The following is a 17,780-nucleotide window of genomic DNA, read 5'->3' as shown; positions in this document are numbered from 1 at the left end:
TATGGTAGACGTGTTCAGGTCATCCACAACAATCAATTTAAATAGAGCATAAATTATTGTAAAGATTTGAAATGTGTTTGAACAACTATTCTATTTAAACAAGGTACATATTTGAAATGTGATATATAGAAACCGTAGCGACATACAGACATTACTAGTATCTAGTGTAAAAAGTATTATGATACAAACATATCAAATCTTGTCTACCGAAAATATAGAGATACTTTTAAAAATAGTCTAATTCTTTTTACACTAGATATGTTATCTAGCGTAAAAAGAACTTTTAAAGAGAATGTGATTGCACTCAATTATAGGTGGATTTGATGAACATAATTTGATGTTAGTATTCTAATTCTTTTTACACTAGACATGTTATCTATCCTTGCCTCATTTCTTCTGTTTTTACTTTTTAATTATAGAAAATAGGAAGAAAATGTATAATAGCTAAATATTTTGCTCATCTTTTCAGAAACGAAATTAGAAACAAGAAAAAAAAGTAAAAACAACAAAGTAGCCCAGTTAAAACTTTGTGCTCAAGAAAAAGGCCAATAACGAGGCCCTCAACGGTCGAGCCATTGGCAATATTGCCATTATCATTTATGGGCTTCGCTAGTATGCCATCGGGCCACAAATCATAGACACAGATGGTCCCACTAGTCATAGACACGGGATGGCATAATAACAGACAACCAAAATTGAGAGTGGCAAAATCACAAATTTCTCTCAACGGTCCTAGCAATCGCGTCACCGTCTTCTCCATCGCCGGTGCTCCCTTACTCTCGATGGCATCCTCGGCCGCCGCTCGCCGCCTTCTCCTCCTCCGCCACCGCCATGGGAACCTTCTCCCCAAACGCCACTTCTCTTCCTCATCCGCTCCCGACGGCCTCGACGACGGCGGTGGCCGCGTCAAGATCTTCGACCGCGACCTGAAGCGCCGGCACCGGGACCGCGCGGCGTGGGTGATGCGTGAGACCGATGGGCTCGTGGATGCGGTCGCTGAGAATCTCCTAGACCGCCTCGAGGACTGCAGGAAAGCCTTCCCCTCCGCACTCTGCCTTGGGGGCTCCGCCGGCGCCGTCCGCCGCTTGCTCCGTGGCCGCGGTGAGCCACCTTGCATCCTGCTCCTCTAGTCTTCTTTCTTTAGTCGGTACTGTACTCCAGATAGAGCCTTGCCGCCATCAAGTTTCCACCAATTTTGCACAGAAATGCACTGAATGCCTCCGTCGCAGGTGGGATTGAGAGGCTGATCATGATGGACATGTCAGCCGATATGGTGAAGAAGTGGCGAGAGTCAGAGAATGCCACTGGTGATGGGCCTGAGACCCACTTTGTTATCGGCGATGAGGAGTTTCTTCCAATCAAAGAGAGGTGATTTCACTTTCTTGGTTGGTTTCAAATTCATGTATTGTATTGTATTGTATTGTATGCATGATATCAAAATGTACAAAACCCACAACTACTTTGCTGAGATTGCACTGTACCTGCCAATCAACTGCCAGCTCTACACAGGTGATTTGTGTAGTTGATTGACCTCGACTTAGCTTTTTAATAAAGCCACGCTGAGCCTTTGGTGAGTTTGATCTAAAAAATTGAATATGAAAAAAAGCGCAGATGTTTATCTTTCCCACTGTCATGTGGAAAAAGAAAAGTATTCTTTCATTCAGCAGTTGGGCTTTCAACTTCTCTCTTCCTACCTTTCTTATAGATCAAAGCATACATGATACATGAGAAAAATTGCTTCATGCTTACATGGTTTTTATTCTCATGTATGAGTGAGTCAGTTGTCGTGTCACAAGCATAATCATAGACACACAGACAGATCTTGCAACATTTACTCATTAATGTGGTTCATGGGTTCTGAAGCTCACAGGATTTGATAATGAGCTGTCTTGGACTTCATTGGACAAATGATCTACCTGGAGCAATGATACAGGTACATTTCTTAACCTGAACCAGTTTATATTGCTATGCAAGGTCTCTACAATGGTCAGTTATATACATAAAGAATACCTTAACTATTGATAGCTGGTTAATTATTACCTTTTCCTTGCAGTGTAGGCTGGCGTTGCAACCTGATGGCCTTTTTCTGGCAGCAATTCTTGGTGGAGAAACACTGAAGTGATAACCTGTCAAATTGTAGACAAAACTTGATTTTCTGATTTTTTTTGTCATTTTTATTTCCTTATCTGTTTTGTCTTGCCTCTATTTCTTTTATCAGGGAGCTTAGAATTGCATGCACAGTTGCTCAAATGGAACGCGAAGGGGGCATCAGTCCTCGAATGTCCCCTTTAGCGCAAGTATGGCTATTTTGTGTTCTGAATTTTGCTAAAAGTATTTGTAATTTTGTATGTACTCCCTTTACATATTTATTATGCCACTTCATGGTAAAGTTACTACTTGAGTTTTTCTTACAAAATAGACTGTGCAGACTTTTACAACGGTCAGATTAAATCTTGCATTCATATAACTACTCTATGTTTTCCTGTTATGATCCATTTGTTTTAATTGTGGCTTTGTATTGCACTTTTCAAGGTCCGTGACGCAGGAAACCTTTTGACAAGGGCAGGCTTTACCCTTCCAGGAGTTGATGTTGATCAGTATACCGTTAGATACAATAATGGTTTGTAGAAAAAAGAAAGCTTCAGTTTCTGATGAGTGTTGTGTATTGTTCATCTTCCCTTTTCCTTACAATATTACATGATGGTAGAATAAACGTGTATTTCGACTTGTATGCCTGGCTTTTGTGTGGTTGATGTTACATCTATCAAAAAAAAAAACTCGACCTGCGGGGGGTTAGACAGCCCCCGGATATTGTATTAAGAAGAAGACCTTTTCACACAGACCGAGAAAACCCTCGAACCCCTGCCCCACCCATACACAGCGGCATCGAAGCCCATGTGAGAACGACCACGACCGGGGCTGAGCCTTAACCTATGCTTTGGCGTGGGACAGACGAGGGGATTTTTTAACCACAACCTGAAATTTGCTCCCACGGGGAGTCGAACCCAGGACCTGAGGAATGCTACTCAGACCACCTAACCAACTCAGCTAGAGGCCCTTTCGCTGTTACATCTATCAAGATAACAAATAGTTATTCCTGTATTTAATTTAGAAATAATTTGCTATAAGAGTTCATTCAATATCAACGAAATACACTGATTTTGATTATGGAGATTTACGAGTTACCTACCCATGCTGATGGTTTTGCTACTTCTGTCAACTAGCTTTGGAACTTGTTGAACATCTTAGAGCAATGGGGGAAACAAATGCTCTCTTTCAAAGAAATCCTGTGAGTATCTTACATGTCATACTCTTTTATCGAAAAAGGCTAAATTCTAATTCTCTACCTATCCTTGTAACTGAACTTGGATGGGTTTTGTGGTATCAGGTGTTGAAAAGGGATACGGCCTTGGCAACTGCAGCAATTTACCAGTCAATGTTTGGGTTAGAAGACGGATCTATTCCAGCAACCTTTCAAGTTCTGTACTATTGGAATAACTCTACCTTTATTTGAACCAGAACTGATCCAGTAAAATCTTCTTTTTAGAAAAAAAATGAACTAATCTGGTCTAGAGCTAATTAATCCCTGTAAATGATACACAAACTGGGCTACTGATTGCCAAATATGTTCTTGTTTGTGCAGGTAATTTACATGACTGGCTGGAGGGAGCATCCATCACAGCAAAAGGCTAAGAGAAGGGGTTCTGCGACCATATCATTCGGTGATATACAGAAACAATTTGGTCCCAGTGAGAACTGAGCCTCACTGCTTCAGAAATGGTAGGTGAATACTGGCACTAAGTTCATTTTTTTATTATTTTTCACTATCTCTTTGCAACTGATCTCTCTGCTAACTCTTAGTTTTCTGTTACCAGTGTTCCCAAACCCCACTCAGGCTTTGTTTGGGTAAAGAGGAACTGAAGTGGATTGAGGTGTATTGAAAGGACTGAAAGGGAAATTAGTTCATGTTACACTTCAATACACCCCATACCACCTCAATTCACTCCAATAAGAGATTACCCAAACAGGCCTCATGTGAGAGCCTCCGGAGCTGGGTCTAACCATTTTAGTATTCCCAAACCCTTGATCGAAAATTAAAAAAAAAAACAACATTTGAGGAAAGAAAAGAAATCCTCTGGTGGTTCCACCCAACGGCTTTGTATTCCTGAAGGTTGATGTTTGTGGTGGGCTTCTGTTGCCTGTTGTATGAACATACTGAGTTTGATGGAATCCAGCAATTGTGAAATTCATCTGTAGTGTTACTCCACCCACAAGGTTCGCTAGTGGCGTGCTGCAATGTTACAAGACACCACCACTGTTGTGGTAGACCTGTGAGTGCAAAGAAACTTAGAAATTTATTTACTCCCTTAACAAATGTGTTCAAGTTTTCGCTGGTGGTATGGCTTAGCAATCCTTTACATTATATTTCAGAAACTGTTACTTTTTTTTTTTGAGGAGCCACAACAATTGTTTTCTTCGAAACTTTCAGATTCGAAATGTCGATTCCACCTTCTAAGATTACTATCTGATGCTCGTGATAAACTGATGATTAGCATTGACTCATCGTTCGTTAATAATTTAAGTATGCTTAAACACATCATGTTGTTCTAGCTGCATCATCCTCAGGCTGCAATTATGTCTTGAAGGGCCATGAGACTGCTCGTCTGAAGTTTCAAATCCAGCTCCTGTTGTTTTCCATAATCCAGAGTTGTCAGCAAAATCGATGAACAACTTTACAGTGGCTATTACAACTGCATCAAACTTACAAAAAAAAGGGTGCCTAAACTTTACAGTGGCTTAGCAATTCTCCTTCCCGATTTCTCTGCACTTCAATTTTAAAATGTCTCATCGCATTACAAGCGAAGGTTCTCACCTATGAATTTTAAAAGGTGAGAGCTGTCTCATCTCACTACTTCAATAGCTGACCGTGTTGCATTGCATGTGACAGACAGCTATTGCGGCTCCTCGATATGGCAGCTTTTGATGAGTCTGGGTGAGTCCATGTGAGGCTTCTCCTAGCGCCTTCAGCTGCTCTATGTAGCTACTTGCTTCCCTTACAGAGTCGCGCCTTGCGCACCGCTTCTTGGATGTGCCTCTCGTGCTCCTTGAGCATGTCTTCGATGTTGCCACCCGGTGGCATCAACGGCCCAGAATAGTGGATCCTTTTGTACTTCCTTCCACGGTCCTGCTGGTCACAGCAATTCACATGCATATGATACTAAAAAACTGGCGCGAAATGAAAAAGAAAGAAAAGAACGCCTAGCGTAGTCTGATCTGATCCGAGTACTACTAACCTCCTGCTGGTCTTTCTTCTGAGAGGAGACGGCAGGCCTGTCTGCTCGCTGGTTGCGGTCACCGCCGTTCCTCAAGTCTGCAGCGTCGTACTGTGGCGTATTCGAATTCGATGGCCCTTTCTTCCTCGCAACGCGAACAGAGCTGCAAACGCGGCCGAGGACCGAACGATGGTGATCCCCTGTGTTATTCCACGTGGATCCACACTCAGGAACCTGCGCTGAGGTTGGCAGTGCCCGAGGCTCTACACGGAACCCTGGCACACTGTCCTCGGCGCTGAACTTCTCACAGGTGCTCTTCGAAGTGCTATGCGTGGGTTGCTGCAGATGTTGCATTCATTCACATTATTTCTAATCTTGTTTTAAGCTTTTTTGTATCCTGATTTGTGATGACAAAGCCTACTAATAGATTAAAGCAGCTACTCACCTTAACTTGAGCAGCTATATCAATGGCGCGACTGGCTACTACATGGCTCTCATTTCCAGGTTTGACAGATTCAGCTCCTGGCCCGCCAAGTGCCGCCGCGTTTCTTAGCCTTGATGAAACAGAGTAATGCGAACGTCAGCATCACAATAAACCCTAAATCCACAGATGCAGTACCATGTACCTCCTGGCTTCTTCTTGCCTAAGTCTGACATCGTACTCTTTGCTTGGTGGGAGTTTCGGTAGGCTCGAAGGGTCGCAAGCGAGTGGTTTGGCTCTGAAAAACTGAGGCATATATTCCAAAAACACAAGCGAGTTGATGGCATAAGCGCAGACATATAAGAAACACAAGCTCGGAAGGCTAAGTGCAAAAAAAAAAAAGAATCTTATTACTTCACTTTGAAGAGCTGAGGTGGCTGTTCCACGTCCTTCTGGCTCTAGCGAAAGCAATGAGTCGATGAGAAGTACAGCTGGAGTGGGTAAATCTTTGAAAGTCTCGGTGACACACCGCCTGTATTGCTGCTGAGGCTTGAACATTGCAGTTTCTGGCACCTTCGATTTCTTGCAGTAGTTCTCGGATGGGGAGCCACACAGCTTAAATATCTTGTGGATTTGCTCCACCTGGCAATGGCAACGATTTCGGGCTCATTATATTAATTGGTGATCGATGTCTGGAAGCAAAACGACAAGAAGCATCAATAATCAAATTAGAACTACCTCGGTTCTTCCTGGCATGATTGGCTTGCCAGCAAACAACTCAGCCACGATACATCCTGTGCTCCACATGTCCACCGCAGCAGCATAATCTGTGGCACCCAGCAGAAGCTCCGGTGGTCTGTACCATAACGTCACAACGCGGCTTGTCAGTGGCTGCGGGTTGCTGGGATCGTACGATATTGCCAGGCCGAAGTCTCCGATCTTGAGCGTCCCGTTGCTGTCAATCAACAGGTTCGAGCCCTTGATGTCCCTATGCAGGACCCCGTTTCTGTGGCAATGGTCGAGGCCGTGGAGCAGCTGCTGGACGATGCATTTTATCTGGTGTATATATATATATATTTATTTGCGCTACAGTTTTAGTGTTCGTTCCCAAGTGATGGATGGATGGATGGACAAGGTAAACCTACTAAACCACCTGCGGCTCAGTGAGCTTGAGGCCTGGAGTTGCAACGAGACCAGCGAGGTCATGCTCCATGTACTCGAAGACAAGGTAGAGGCTCTGCGACACGCGGGACGTTACGATCCCTTGGAGCTTTATGACGTTGGGATGGTCCAGCCTCCGAAGGATGTGGATTTCTCTGGCCATGAAGCGCACGCTCTCGGGATCCATGTTGACGAACCGCACCTTTTTTAGCGCAACGATCTTCCCAGATTCCAGATCCCGGGCTTTGTACACCACACTGTAGGTTCCTTGCCCAATCTGCGACGCAAAACAATCTATTCTAGCAATTTGCATGCATGGTATACACTCAGTAAGTAGTTTACCTTGGCCAGTTTCTCAAAGGAATCTGCTCGCCGAGGCAACCAGCCTTCTACTGCTTTAGGTGCCACATTCACGAGCCAAGATGGCCAGCCAGAGACTGCATTAAGCCCTTTAAACTCTGCGTTGTTTCCACTGCTGATCCTAGCATCTAGAGACACTACCACCTTTTCTGCACCATACAGATTTCCTTTGGTCTTTGCATTATTAAGCGCGGCTGAACTGCTGCTGTCCTTCGCGATCGCATCAGTGGCTGGCTCACTTCTCCTTGGCGGCGTTCTGCGTCCAGAAGCGGCATTGGCATCTTCTTTGGCGCCTTTGGAGCAAAGACAGCCCATAAGATGCAGGGCCTTCTTCTTGAACGAGCTGATTGCACTGAGACCAATTTTTGCGGTTTTTCTTGCTAATCTCTGCACTTGACGACAAATGACCATCTCCTCAGCTAGCTTCCCAGTCTTGCTACTGACTTTTGATTGTATCCGTGATGACCATACAATTATTGAAAGAACAGCAGATGAGTTCGTTCTTTATTTTGTGCTTTTTTCCCCCTATATATGATCTTGAGGAACAGGCTACCAGTTTCTTCAATGCCTATTCTCTAGGGGCGCGGGGTGATTAGATGGACTGGCACAAATTGTATAGATATTGGAGAGAAACTGAAATGCGTGAAAATAATGTCAAATTTGGGCAACAGTTTGAAGAAGGCCAGCAAATTAAAACGTTTGGAATTTTATGAATCAGGCTAATCTATCAAAACCAACTACTATGTAGCACACAAGTTTTTTCCAATTCAAATGATTTCATATGAAACACTAGGCGTGATAAAAAAAAACTTTACCTTTGGGAGGAGCTAGCAGCACCCTGACCCAACCGACAGTAAGTTGATTGTGGGCAATGGTTAGCTCTTTCAAAATCTGATCAGGAGCAGGAAAAACCAGCCAAATATGATGAAAATTGCAGATTGGTGTGAAGGCATCCCAGCAACATGAACCAAGAACCAGGTATCAATCTGTTTTTTTCCTTCAATAAACCATTACGACACCAGCTTCCCATTTTGGTCCTTGGACAGAGGGGTGAGTACAAGAACACTAATGCACAACAAAGTTGGATTGCAAACAACAGATAGGGATTTCGCTGTAAGGGAGTTTCATAGAGAAATTTCTTTATTTTTTCTGTCTCTAAAGCAATACACGAAAAAAAATTAAAAAAAAAATATCAAAAGGAAATGAACCAAACCATTAGAAATTGCTAACGGCCAGGTATTCAGAAAGGAACGGATGGGAGATATTGTGAGAGCTAAAATTAGCTCATGGTTACCCTTCTTATCTATAAATAGTTACAAGTCATGTTTCTTCTCTCTCATACCTCCTGTGTATAACCTCCAACAATTTGGATGCGGTTAATGGATAGATGATAGTGTAATTCATTTTACATAAAAACTACTGTAGCAAAAAGAAAATTCTGTAAATTGTAATGTGACTATATTAAATTAGATTTTTGCAGGGCAACTTTTTTAACATATTAAAAAATACTCCAAAAAAATCTATCTCTACTAATTAAAAAAGCAGCACCATCGTGCGATGTTTGTGCTTCACGTGCATTGCATTTGCATACAAGCCTGCCTCCGCGTTTGGAATCACATGCAGCCCCTCCTTTACCCACGCGCTACATGATGCATGCATGCAAGTCTGGTCCCGCGTCCGAATCCTCTCTGCGCGGTGCGCGACCGCTTCGTGGGCCGATGCGCTGCGTGGGTTGCACGCATACCGGGTTAAGTTCATCTAGGCCCTGCCATACATCCCGACTGGAACCTCACAAGATATTAGGCCTACTCATACCTGTCTTTGTCACAAAAATCTAGAACGACTATACAGGTGTGCTAAATAGCTTGACAGGAACAAGATCTTACTTCTCCTTTACATCCCAAGAGCGATTAACACATCTCATAGACATTACAACACAAATCGGAGTAAAGCGGAAAGAGTTATAATAACTTAATTCACATCCAGATGTTTGAGTAAACAATATAAGGAAAGAGTAGTTATTACAATATAAGGGTTTGAGTGCAACCTACTTATTTCATAATTGGAAGGTTAGCACCTTCCATAACCAATACTTAAGTTTCCTCCTCTGCTTTGGGACTACTTGGTGCAGAAGCAACAAAACTCCAAAGGTTCACCATCTGCAACGATGGGTTCAAAGAACCCTAAGTACGAAGGTATTTTCGCAAGTCTTACCTGACTAAAGAAAAGACTATCAATGATATGTTGAATTTTGAGAATAAATGTAAAGTATAGCAAGAATCAAGAACTCTATTGCATCAAAGCTTACTAAAATTGGTCCCCAAGCTTTCATTGTACTTGCCAAATTAAGTAGTTTCCTGAATCTAGATTATCCTAATCTAGATCAATCACTTGTCTTAATCTAGCTTTCTTTTATCACATCCTAGTTTCACTTGTTAAATACGATGTAGGGCAGTGACCAAGTCTTCATATATGAGAAGTAACGACAATCCGAATCAATTAATACCCAGCTGTTGATGTCTAATCACACGATATATGTAGCACTTAACCCTTGCATATGTCAACCGTCTTCAGGTTTCTCAAGACCAGAACGGTTTCACGCCACCCGATAGCACAGTTACTCTATCGTCCAGCCTCTTGTCACGGAGGGTACACGCTACTCTTGCCATCTAAGAGAAGCTTGTAAGAAAACATAACATTGTCAAAATATTGGAAAAAGATAGTCTAACAACTAGATATCAAAACATCACCTTTCTTCCCTATAGCTCCACTTTCAAGTTGGCAATGTTCCTCTGCACGACAGTTACTTCCCTCAAAACCTTCACCAAATCACCGCTTTTGTCAGAGCTAGTCTGGTCTTCCTGCAATAAGAAAAACATAGGGGAATAGTGAGCACTTGAGATGGCCATTTGTTCATTGCTGGTACCACCTCAGTTTTTGCATGCTTGTGTCTAGTGCGTCAGTTCAGACTCAATCATTTCGAACCTATATTTCAAGCAATGAAAGAAATACTCTAAATAGGAGGAAAAGGAAAAGATGTGAAGACTATGCGGACATGAGGTCATACGTCATAATTGAGGCACAAGGACGCTCATGGACAGTAGCTTAATCAGTTGCTTGGCCTTAATAATATGAAGGGGTCCCATTATCTTCCTAGTCGTCGAAATAGCAAAAAGAAAAGGTCACTCTACCAAATTTAGCTCGCACGAGATTCCCTGCTCCTTTGATGTGCCATTCACGATAATGATGATGCATGCATCCTACTACTCACCAATAAATGACGTCTGGGAGGGTGACCGTAGTCGTGAGTGTAGTGAACAACAAAGACGGAGTGAATAAAGTAAAACAACTTGTCAGCGATTTAACTAAGATTAGGTTTCGCTAAAAGTCTATCAATCTGTGAAAGGCCTGTGTTTCTTCTCGATTGATACATGGACAACAAATTTCTTGGTGATGTATTTTGAAGGGAAAACGTTGTGTGGAAAACTGACAGAGCTCATCTTGTTCATATCCCTTCGAGCAGTCGTTGTCAGAACGTTGCTAAAGCCAGAGGCTAGGTAAGCTCCAATTACACCTAATGAGCGAAAAAATTGCTATTTTGTCACTTCATTGTGGGCTCTTTACTATTATGTCACCCTATGTCTATGACTTGTGTGACTATTTGTGTCTATGATTTGTGTGTCTGATGGTAAAATAGAAAAGCCCACGACTGAGAGTGCCTATCAGCAGGTCGGCATAGAAGCCACCATAAATAATGACAAGAAACCCATCTTCTTGTCTTGTGACGGAGCAGGATTAACATCTTGTTTATCTGCTTGATATATGGTTAACGTCGGACCGGTCGTTAACTTTGTTTATTTGTGGCAGTGTACTCTGGCGTCGGATGTCTGAAGGCGAAAATAAAAGACAAGACAAATCCAGTCTTATGTCACTAATTGCATCGGTTCATGCGTCAGCAGATTATGATGTATGTGGGCAAGGAAAATAGCTGGGCGTGCCAACATCACATAGACGATTTACCTGAAAGTTCCCATCACACGTGTAGAAACAGCGTTTACTTCAACTGCTTGGTATTTGGCTAACCCAAAATTTGCAACTTGTACCAAAAAATGTGCATCTTTCAGTTAAGTATGCAGGGCAGGCACACATGACTGAAGATTTTCGGTTGTTTGGGGTCTGTTGGGGTCTGCTTCGTCGCCGAAGGTCCCATAAGAAGAAACACTTTCGGAAGACTGACACAAAGCCGAAGCTATCAATCAAAGAGTTTCGGAGTACATTTTCAGATGCACTGACTTAAAGATGAAATGACCAATCGGCCCGAGATAGCTTGTACTATGATTGTAAACATTTGTAAAGGGCATGAATGTAATTTCTCATAGACTGTGTCCTGTGCCTATAAATAGATGAACAATACCCCTGTACTGTACACGCTATCTTGTATTCGCTTGTGCACAACGCTTGGATTTTTGCCTTCTGTCAAGCCGAAGGTACAAATATAATTAAATATTGTATTTAAATACTCAAGTTTATATAATGAAGATATATGAATGATGTTATATGATTATTCATGTTATCTTTCATGTTTCATATGCTTTGTCTTTCATTATCGCATACCATGATGATGAAGGTATGACCTTCATGACCTTCGTCCGAAGATCGTTATATTCTAAGGGAAATAATGCTTCGAAGGACGAAGGATATTAACATTTAACACTTTGTGTTGCCTTGTTCTTGACTCATAGCATTTGAGAACAAGTCCCCAACATTGGTGCCCACCTCCGGTGAACTCACTTCCACTGTCGAGCTGATGGCTTCGTTCAACAATGAAGCTAAAGTAGCTTCGGTTACGAAGATGGTGCTCCCGATAACAGGCGGTTCATGTTCAGAACCGGCCAACAAGAAGCAGAAGAAGAAGGCCCAGAGAAGGGTGCAGCATGTTGGGGTGCAGGGACCCTTCATCAAGTCAAAATGGTCCCACATCCCAATCACCTTCTCCCAGGAGGACCTTCAGCTCAAGGATTACCCTCACAATGATACTATGGTTATATCTTATGTCATCAAGGGATTTCTGGTGCACAATGTTCTGGTTGATACAGGCAGTGCAGCGGATATCATATTTGCTAAGGCCTTCAGACAGATGCAAGAGCCAGAGGACAAGATTCATGATGCTACACACCCTCTTTGTGGCTTCGGAGGAAGGCAGATCGTAGCACTTGGCAAGATCACAATGCCAGTGACCTTCGGTTTTGTCCACAACACAAGGACTGAACAGATTGTGTTTGATATTGTTGACATGGAATACCCCTACAATGCAATCATTGGTCGTGGGACACTTAATGCTTTCGAAGCAATTCTTCATCCAGCATACCTATGCATGAAGATACCTTCGGAACAAGGGCCTATTGCAATTCATGGAAGTCAGGAAGCTGCCAGAAAGGCTGAGGGAAATTGGACAGACTCAAAAGCCATCCACAATATAGATGGAGCTGAAGCTTGTGAGCAGTACAAGTACAGAAGAGAGAAGGCTGCTTCGGCTGATCAGCCGAAGCCCATGCTTCTATGTGAAGACATAGCAGAGCAGAAGGTATTGCTGGGGTCTCAATTATCTGAAGAGCAAGAAAGAACTTTGATAAGGTTTTTATTCAACAACAAAGATGTTTTTGCATAGTCGGCCAATGATCTCTGTGGTGTCAACAGGGACGTCATTGAACATTCACTCAATGTCGATCCATCCTTCAGGCCCAGAAAACAAAGGCTTCGGAAAATGTCTGATGATAAAGCCGAAGGTGCTCGGAATGAAGTAAAAAGTCTTCTCAGTGCTGGTGTTATTAGAGAGGTAAAATATCCAGAGTGGCTAGCCAATACTGTTATGGTGAAGAGGGCCAATGGCAAATGGAGAATGTGTATTGATTTCACGGATCTCAACAAGGCATGTCCGAAGGACGAATTTCCATTACCAAGGATAGACTCTCTTGTGGGTGCAGCAGCTTCTTCAGAACTTATGAGTCTGCTGGATTGCTACTCAGGATATCATCAAATATGGATGAAGAAGGAGGATGAGCCGAAGACTAACTTCATAACTCGTAGTGTCACCTATTGTTATCTTCGGATGCATGAGGGGCTCAAGAATGCTGGAGGCAGTTTCAGCAGGATGACAGCCAAGGTCCTTTATTCCCAGATAGGCAGAAATGTGCTAACATACGTTGATGATATCATAGTAAAAAGCACGAAGCAAGAAAATCATATCACTGATTTGCAAGAAACATTTGCTAATTTCAGACAAGCTGGCCTGAAATTAAATCCTGAAAAGTGTGTCTTTGGAGTGAAGAAGGGTAAGTTCCTTGGCTGTCTGGTTTCAACGAAGGGGATTGAAGCTAACCCAAGCAAGATCGAAGCCATCCTTCGAATGGAACAACCGAGCACAAAGAAGGGGGTCCAACGGTTGGCAGGAAGACTGGCTTCATTGAATAGATTTATATCTAGATCAGCAGAAAGAAACTTGCCATTCTTTGAAATAATAAAGTCAGTCGAAGTCTTTCAATGGGGCCCAGCTCAACAGAAAGTCTTCGAAGAGCTGAAGCAATACTTGATTGATATAACAACATTAACTCCACCCGCGTCAGGGGCTCCGTTACTATTGTATGTGGCAGCTTCGCACTCTGCAGTGAGTGCGGCGCTTGTGCAGGAGAAATTGGAAGGACAAATCAAAAAGCAAGCCCCAGTATACTTTGTCTCTGAAGTTCTAAGCTTATCAAAGAAAAATTATACAGAATTGGAGAAGGTGTTGTATGCTGTCTAAGCTTCGGCATTATTTTCAAGCATTCCATATAATTGTTCCTTCATCACAGCCTCTGAAGGATATCATGAGGAACAGAGAAGCTACTAGAAGGATTGGAATGTGGGCTGCGGAACTCAACGAATTCAGCATTGATTATGTGCATAGATCCTCAATTTAGTCCTAGGCGTTAGCAGACTTCATCGCTGACTGGACGCTAGGGGCTCAGGAAGAAGAAACAAATAAAGATGCCGAAGCTTGAATAGTGTTCTACGACGGTTCCTGGAGAACCTTCGGGGCAGGTGCGGCTGCTGTCTTAGTTGCACCTTCCAAAGTCAGAACATGCTATGCAATAAGGCTTGATTTCAGCTATACAAATAATATTGCTGAATACGAAGCTTTACTTTTAGGGCTTCGGAAGTTAAAAGCAATGGGGATAAGAAGGGCGGTCCTTAAAATCGACTCCCAAGTTATTTCTGGTCATATTGACAAGAGTTGTAAGGCAAGAGATCCAAAGCTTGAGAAATACCTGGACACAGTTCGAAGGATTGAAGCTTCATTTGAAGGGTTTTCTGTTAAGAATATTCCACGAGGAGAAAATGAGCACGCTGATCTGTTAGCCAAGTCAGCAGCACAGGGGTTGCCTCTACCTTCGGAAGTATTTTTTTAGACAATAAGAGCACCTTCGGTGGAACTTCTCGAAAGAGCAGTGCTCACTATATCTCCTGTTCATAGTGAATATTGGAGGACTGAGATTATATCTTTCCTCCAAGGTAACTGCCTTTCAGATGACGAAGCTTATAATAAGAGAATGGAGGCAAGAACAAGACCATATGTAATAATAGAAGGGGGGTTATACAAACATGGAGTCTGCTCTCCACTTCTCAAGTGTCTATCCAGAACCGAAGGTATAGAGCTGATGAAGGAAATACATGCAGGCTTGTGTGGATCTCACACTGGATCTAGACCTTTGCTGGGGAAGGTCTTCAGACAAGGATTTTATTGGCCGAAGGCAGCTTCGGATGCAACGGATCTGGTTCAAAAGTGCGAAAATTGTCAAAAATGTGCAAGAGACCAGAAACAACCCTCATTGCTAACCCAGCTAATACAACCAACCTGGCCATTGCAAAGATGGGGCCTGGATTTGTTAGGTCCACTTCCACCAGCACAAGGCAATTTAAGATATGTTGTGGTGGCTGTAGAATATTTTTCAAAATGGATTGAAGCGAAACCTTTGGCTACAATAACTTCGGTCATAGTCCAGAAATTCTTTTGGCAAAACATTGTTTGTCGCTTCGGCGTACCAAAAGCTATAACTGTGGACAACGGAACACAGTTTGATGCCGAAGCTATCAAGGAATTCTGTGATCAAATCGGCACGAAGATTCATTTTGCGTCCGTCAGACATCCAGAGTCAAATGGACTTGTCGAAAGAGCAAATGGTATTATAATGACAGGAATAATGAAGTTAATTTTTAATCAACCCAGAGGAAAGTGGCCAGAAGAGTTGATTAAAGTAGTGTGGAGCCACAATACAACCGTATCAAGATCAACAGGTTTTACGCCATTCAAGTTATTATTTGGTGACGAAGCTATAACCCCAGAAGAAGCTAAAACGGGGTCAATAAGAGCAACAGCTACGACTGAAGACGAAGTTGATTATCATGTGGCAAAAGACACTATAGAAGGGGTAAGACTTCAGGCTGTGGAAAATATAAATAAATATCAAGCTGAAACAATAAAATGGCGCGACAGAAAAGTCCGACTGAAAAATATCAAGCCAGGGCATTTGGTGCTTCGGAGAGTGGCTAATCCGGACACAGTAGGCAAACTACAACTAAAGTGGGAAGGACCTTTTCTGGTAGTATCTTCGTCAAGGCCTAGTTCTTACAGATTAAAGGATATGGATGGCAATGACATTCTTAGATCTTGGAACGTGGATGAGCTTCGACGGTATTATGTATAGATTGATGTAATCTTTTTCATTTTTCTATGGCACCATTTTCCTTTTCAAAGGGGGAGAAAGGTTTTTAATGGGGCCATAGTTTGTAATTTTTCCTTTCTTATTCAGCTCCATGAGAGCAAAATCCCCCAAAATATGTAAATGTAAAATCTGAGCATGCACCATCGAGTGCAGAGAAAAAGAAAAAACAGGGGAAAGCTCGAAAGTCGTCCCTAAGGGGATGCAGAGCATGACGAAGCTACAAAAAGTCGTTCCTAAGGGAGCACAGCGTAAGTTTTCTGCTCAAAAGTCATTCCTAAGGGAATGCAGAGCCAGATACCGCCGAAATATAAGGTGAAGCGCGAAAAGTCAACGCGAATACCACCGAAATAGAAGGCGAAGAAGTTCAAAAGACGTTCCTAAGGTGATGCAGAACTTACACCGAAAAATAAGCGGTGCAGCCGAAAAATAAACGACAAAGAGATTTCAGTTATTTCTAAGGGAATGAAGGTTATGGATGAAGCTTCAAATGTGTGTGTTTGGGCATTCATTTGCACGATACATTACATCATACATTGCATTCATAAACATTCATTTAGACATACATAGGATCATCATCATCATCATATCATACAGATACAGATAGTTGCTTCGGCTCTAAGCATACAGCTTCAAAAGCAGATTCATGCTTCGTTGTGCACGAAAAGAAGGGAAGGTGTTTTTCGCCTTCGGCTCAAAAAATACAAGTTTCGTCCACATCAAAGCATTTCATACATCGATGGAAAGGTAAAAATATATTACAAGGTATGGACAAATTTACAGAGTAGAATCTGATTTTTAAGTTACAATATTCTTTATAAAGGTTAATACAAGAGTTTTCTTAGAATTTTTCCATAGCTAGGTATTCGAGCTTCATCACCATCTGTTGAGCTTCGGATTGTCTGCTAAGCTTCGGCTCTGTGTTCTTCGGCTTCGTCATCCTGTACATATCAAAGCATTATAAGGAAAATTCAAGTTTCGAGGAAAAGGTAAGCACAAGGTATGATTTTATTACCGGCTTGAGGTGACTTCGAGCTTCGTCACCAGCTAGGCTTCGCCCACCCTTCGTCCAGATTTGCTTTATAAATCTGTTTCCTATGCTTCGAGCAAGGCTGGGGATATCAATCAAATCTGCTGGTGATAAGCTGAAGTTTGGTCTATTAACAATCTTCCCATGAGTGCAACCAGACTTCATGAAGGCAACAACTATGCCCTGAGAAGCTAGCAGGCCACATAAATCACCGTGTCCGGCTATAACTTCATCAAGAGCATCAACTTCGCCCTCAATGTGTTCGAAGGTCCCTGGCAGGTCTTCAATCGAAGGATTGAATTTCTTAGAGCTGGCTCCAACCGAGTTGAAGACCTACCTTAACCGCTGCACGCATCGGTTGCTGAACTCTAGACATTTATTTTGAAGCTCTTTCAATGATTTTTGCAAATGTGAACTTTTTTCTACTTCAGCCTCAAACTTCGTATTAAATTTCTGCTTTTCTTGTTCGAAGCTTTCTGACTTTGAGAGAAGTTCTTCATTCAATCTTGTAATTTTGGCTTCAGCTTCTGCCAGTAAACCCTCCATTGTCTGAAGTTCGAAATCTTTCCTTTCAAGAGCAGCCGCTTGATCTTTTATTTTGTTCTCTAGACCTTCAATTATGATCTCATGTTTTTTTATCTTCAAGGTCCTGTTGCATCCTCAAAGCTTTACTTAATAACATACTCTGTGTAGAAGCAAGCTTCGTCAGCCAACACCTTCGTTGTTAAAACAATGAAAAAGCCGAAGAAAAGTTTTTACCTTGAAATTAGAATAGAATA

At 42.3% G+C, this 17,780-nt stretch overlaps 2 protein-coding genes across 3 annotated transcripts; one reads left to right on the top strand and one right to left on the bottom strand.

Moving 5' to 3' along the window:
* Nucleotides 1-713: 713 nt before the first annotated feature.
* Nucleotides 714-4,387, top strand: LOC100276173 (uncharacterized). The gene is made up of 10 exons (NM_001150023.2): nucleotides 714-1,101; nucleotides 1,230-1,368; nucleotides 1,864-1,933; nucleotides 2,054-2,118; nucleotides 2,219-2,297; nucleotides 2,533-2,620; nucleotides 3,225-3,289; nucleotides 3,389-3,478; nucleotides 3,644-3,780; nucleotides 3,876-4,387. Exons 1-9 carry the CDS (start codon nucleotides 783-785, stop codon nucleotides 3,758-3,760), a joined length of 1,032 nt encoding a protein of 343 aa, NP_001143495.2. The 5' UTR covers nucleotides 714-782; the 3' UTR covers nucleotides 3,761-3,780; nucleotides 3,876-4,387.
* Nucleotides 4,388-4,566: 179 nt separating this feature from the next.
* Nucleotides 4,567-8,494, bottom strand: LOC103640990 (probable serine/threonine-protein kinase At1g09600). 2 transcript variants are annotated; one of them, XM_008664416.3, is made up of 9 exons: nucleotides 8,031-8,494; nucleotides 7,198-7,848; nucleotides 6,848-7,132; nucleotides 6,433-6,750; nucleotides 6,109-6,336; nucleotides 5,900-6,000; nucleotides 5,719-5,827; nucleotides 5,295-5,612; nucleotides 4,567-5,185 (listed from the first exon to the last, which is right to left on the bottom strand). In XM_008664416.3, the coding sequence occupies exons 2-9, from the start codon at nucleotides 7,624-7,626 to the stop codon at nucleotides 5,042-5,044; spliced, it is 1,932 nt and encodes a 643-aa protein (XP_008662638.1). In that variant the 5' UTR covers nucleotides 7,627-7,848; nucleotides 8,031-8,494; the 3' UTR covers nucleotides 4,567-5,041. The 2 variants fall into 2 exon arrangements, with proteins under 2 accessions (XP_008662638.1, XP_008662637.1); XM_008664415.3 differs by having other exon boundaries at nucleotides 4,567-5,188; nucleotides 8,031-8,465.
* Between the last annotated feature and the right edge of the window lie 9,286 nt (nucleotides 8,495-17,780).

This window comes from Zea mays, chromosome 10, assembly GCF_902167145.1.
Source record: "Zea mays cultivar B73 chromosome 10, Zm-B73-REFERENCE-NAM-5.0, whole genome shotgun sequence".
NCBI classification, from domain to species: domain Eukaryota; kingdom Viridiplantae; phylum Streptophyta; class Magnoliopsida; order Poales; family Poaceae; genus Zea; species Zea mays.
Note: the sequence above shows the minus strand (reverse complement) of the source record. Positions and strands in the feature narration are given on the sequence as shown.

Coding starts and splice junctions, on each gene's coding strand:
- LOC100276173 (NM_001150023.2), top strand. CDS start 783: ATGGCATCCTCGGCCGCCGCTCGCCGCCTTCTCCTCCTCCGCCACCGC. Junction 1,934..2,053: donor TACCTGGAGCAATGATACAG/GTACATTTCTTA, acceptor TTTTCCTTGCAG/TGTAGGCTGGCGTTGCAACC. Junction 3,290..3,388: donor CTCTCTTTCAAAGAAATCCT/GTGAGTATCTTA, acceptor TTGTGGTATCAG/GTGTTGAAAAGGGATACGGC.
- LOC103640990 (XM_008664415.3), bottom strand. CDS start 7,626: ATGGTCATTTGTCGTCAAGTGCAGAGATTAGCAAGAAAAACCGCAAAA. Junction 6,751..6,847: donor TCAAGCTCACTGAGCCGCAG/GTGGTTTAGTAG, acceptor TATATACACCAG/ATAAAATGCATCGTCCAGCA. Junction 5,828..5,899: donor AGGCAAGAAGAAGCCAGGAG/GTACATGGTACT, acceptor TGTTTCATCAAG/GCTAAGAAACGCGGCGGCAC.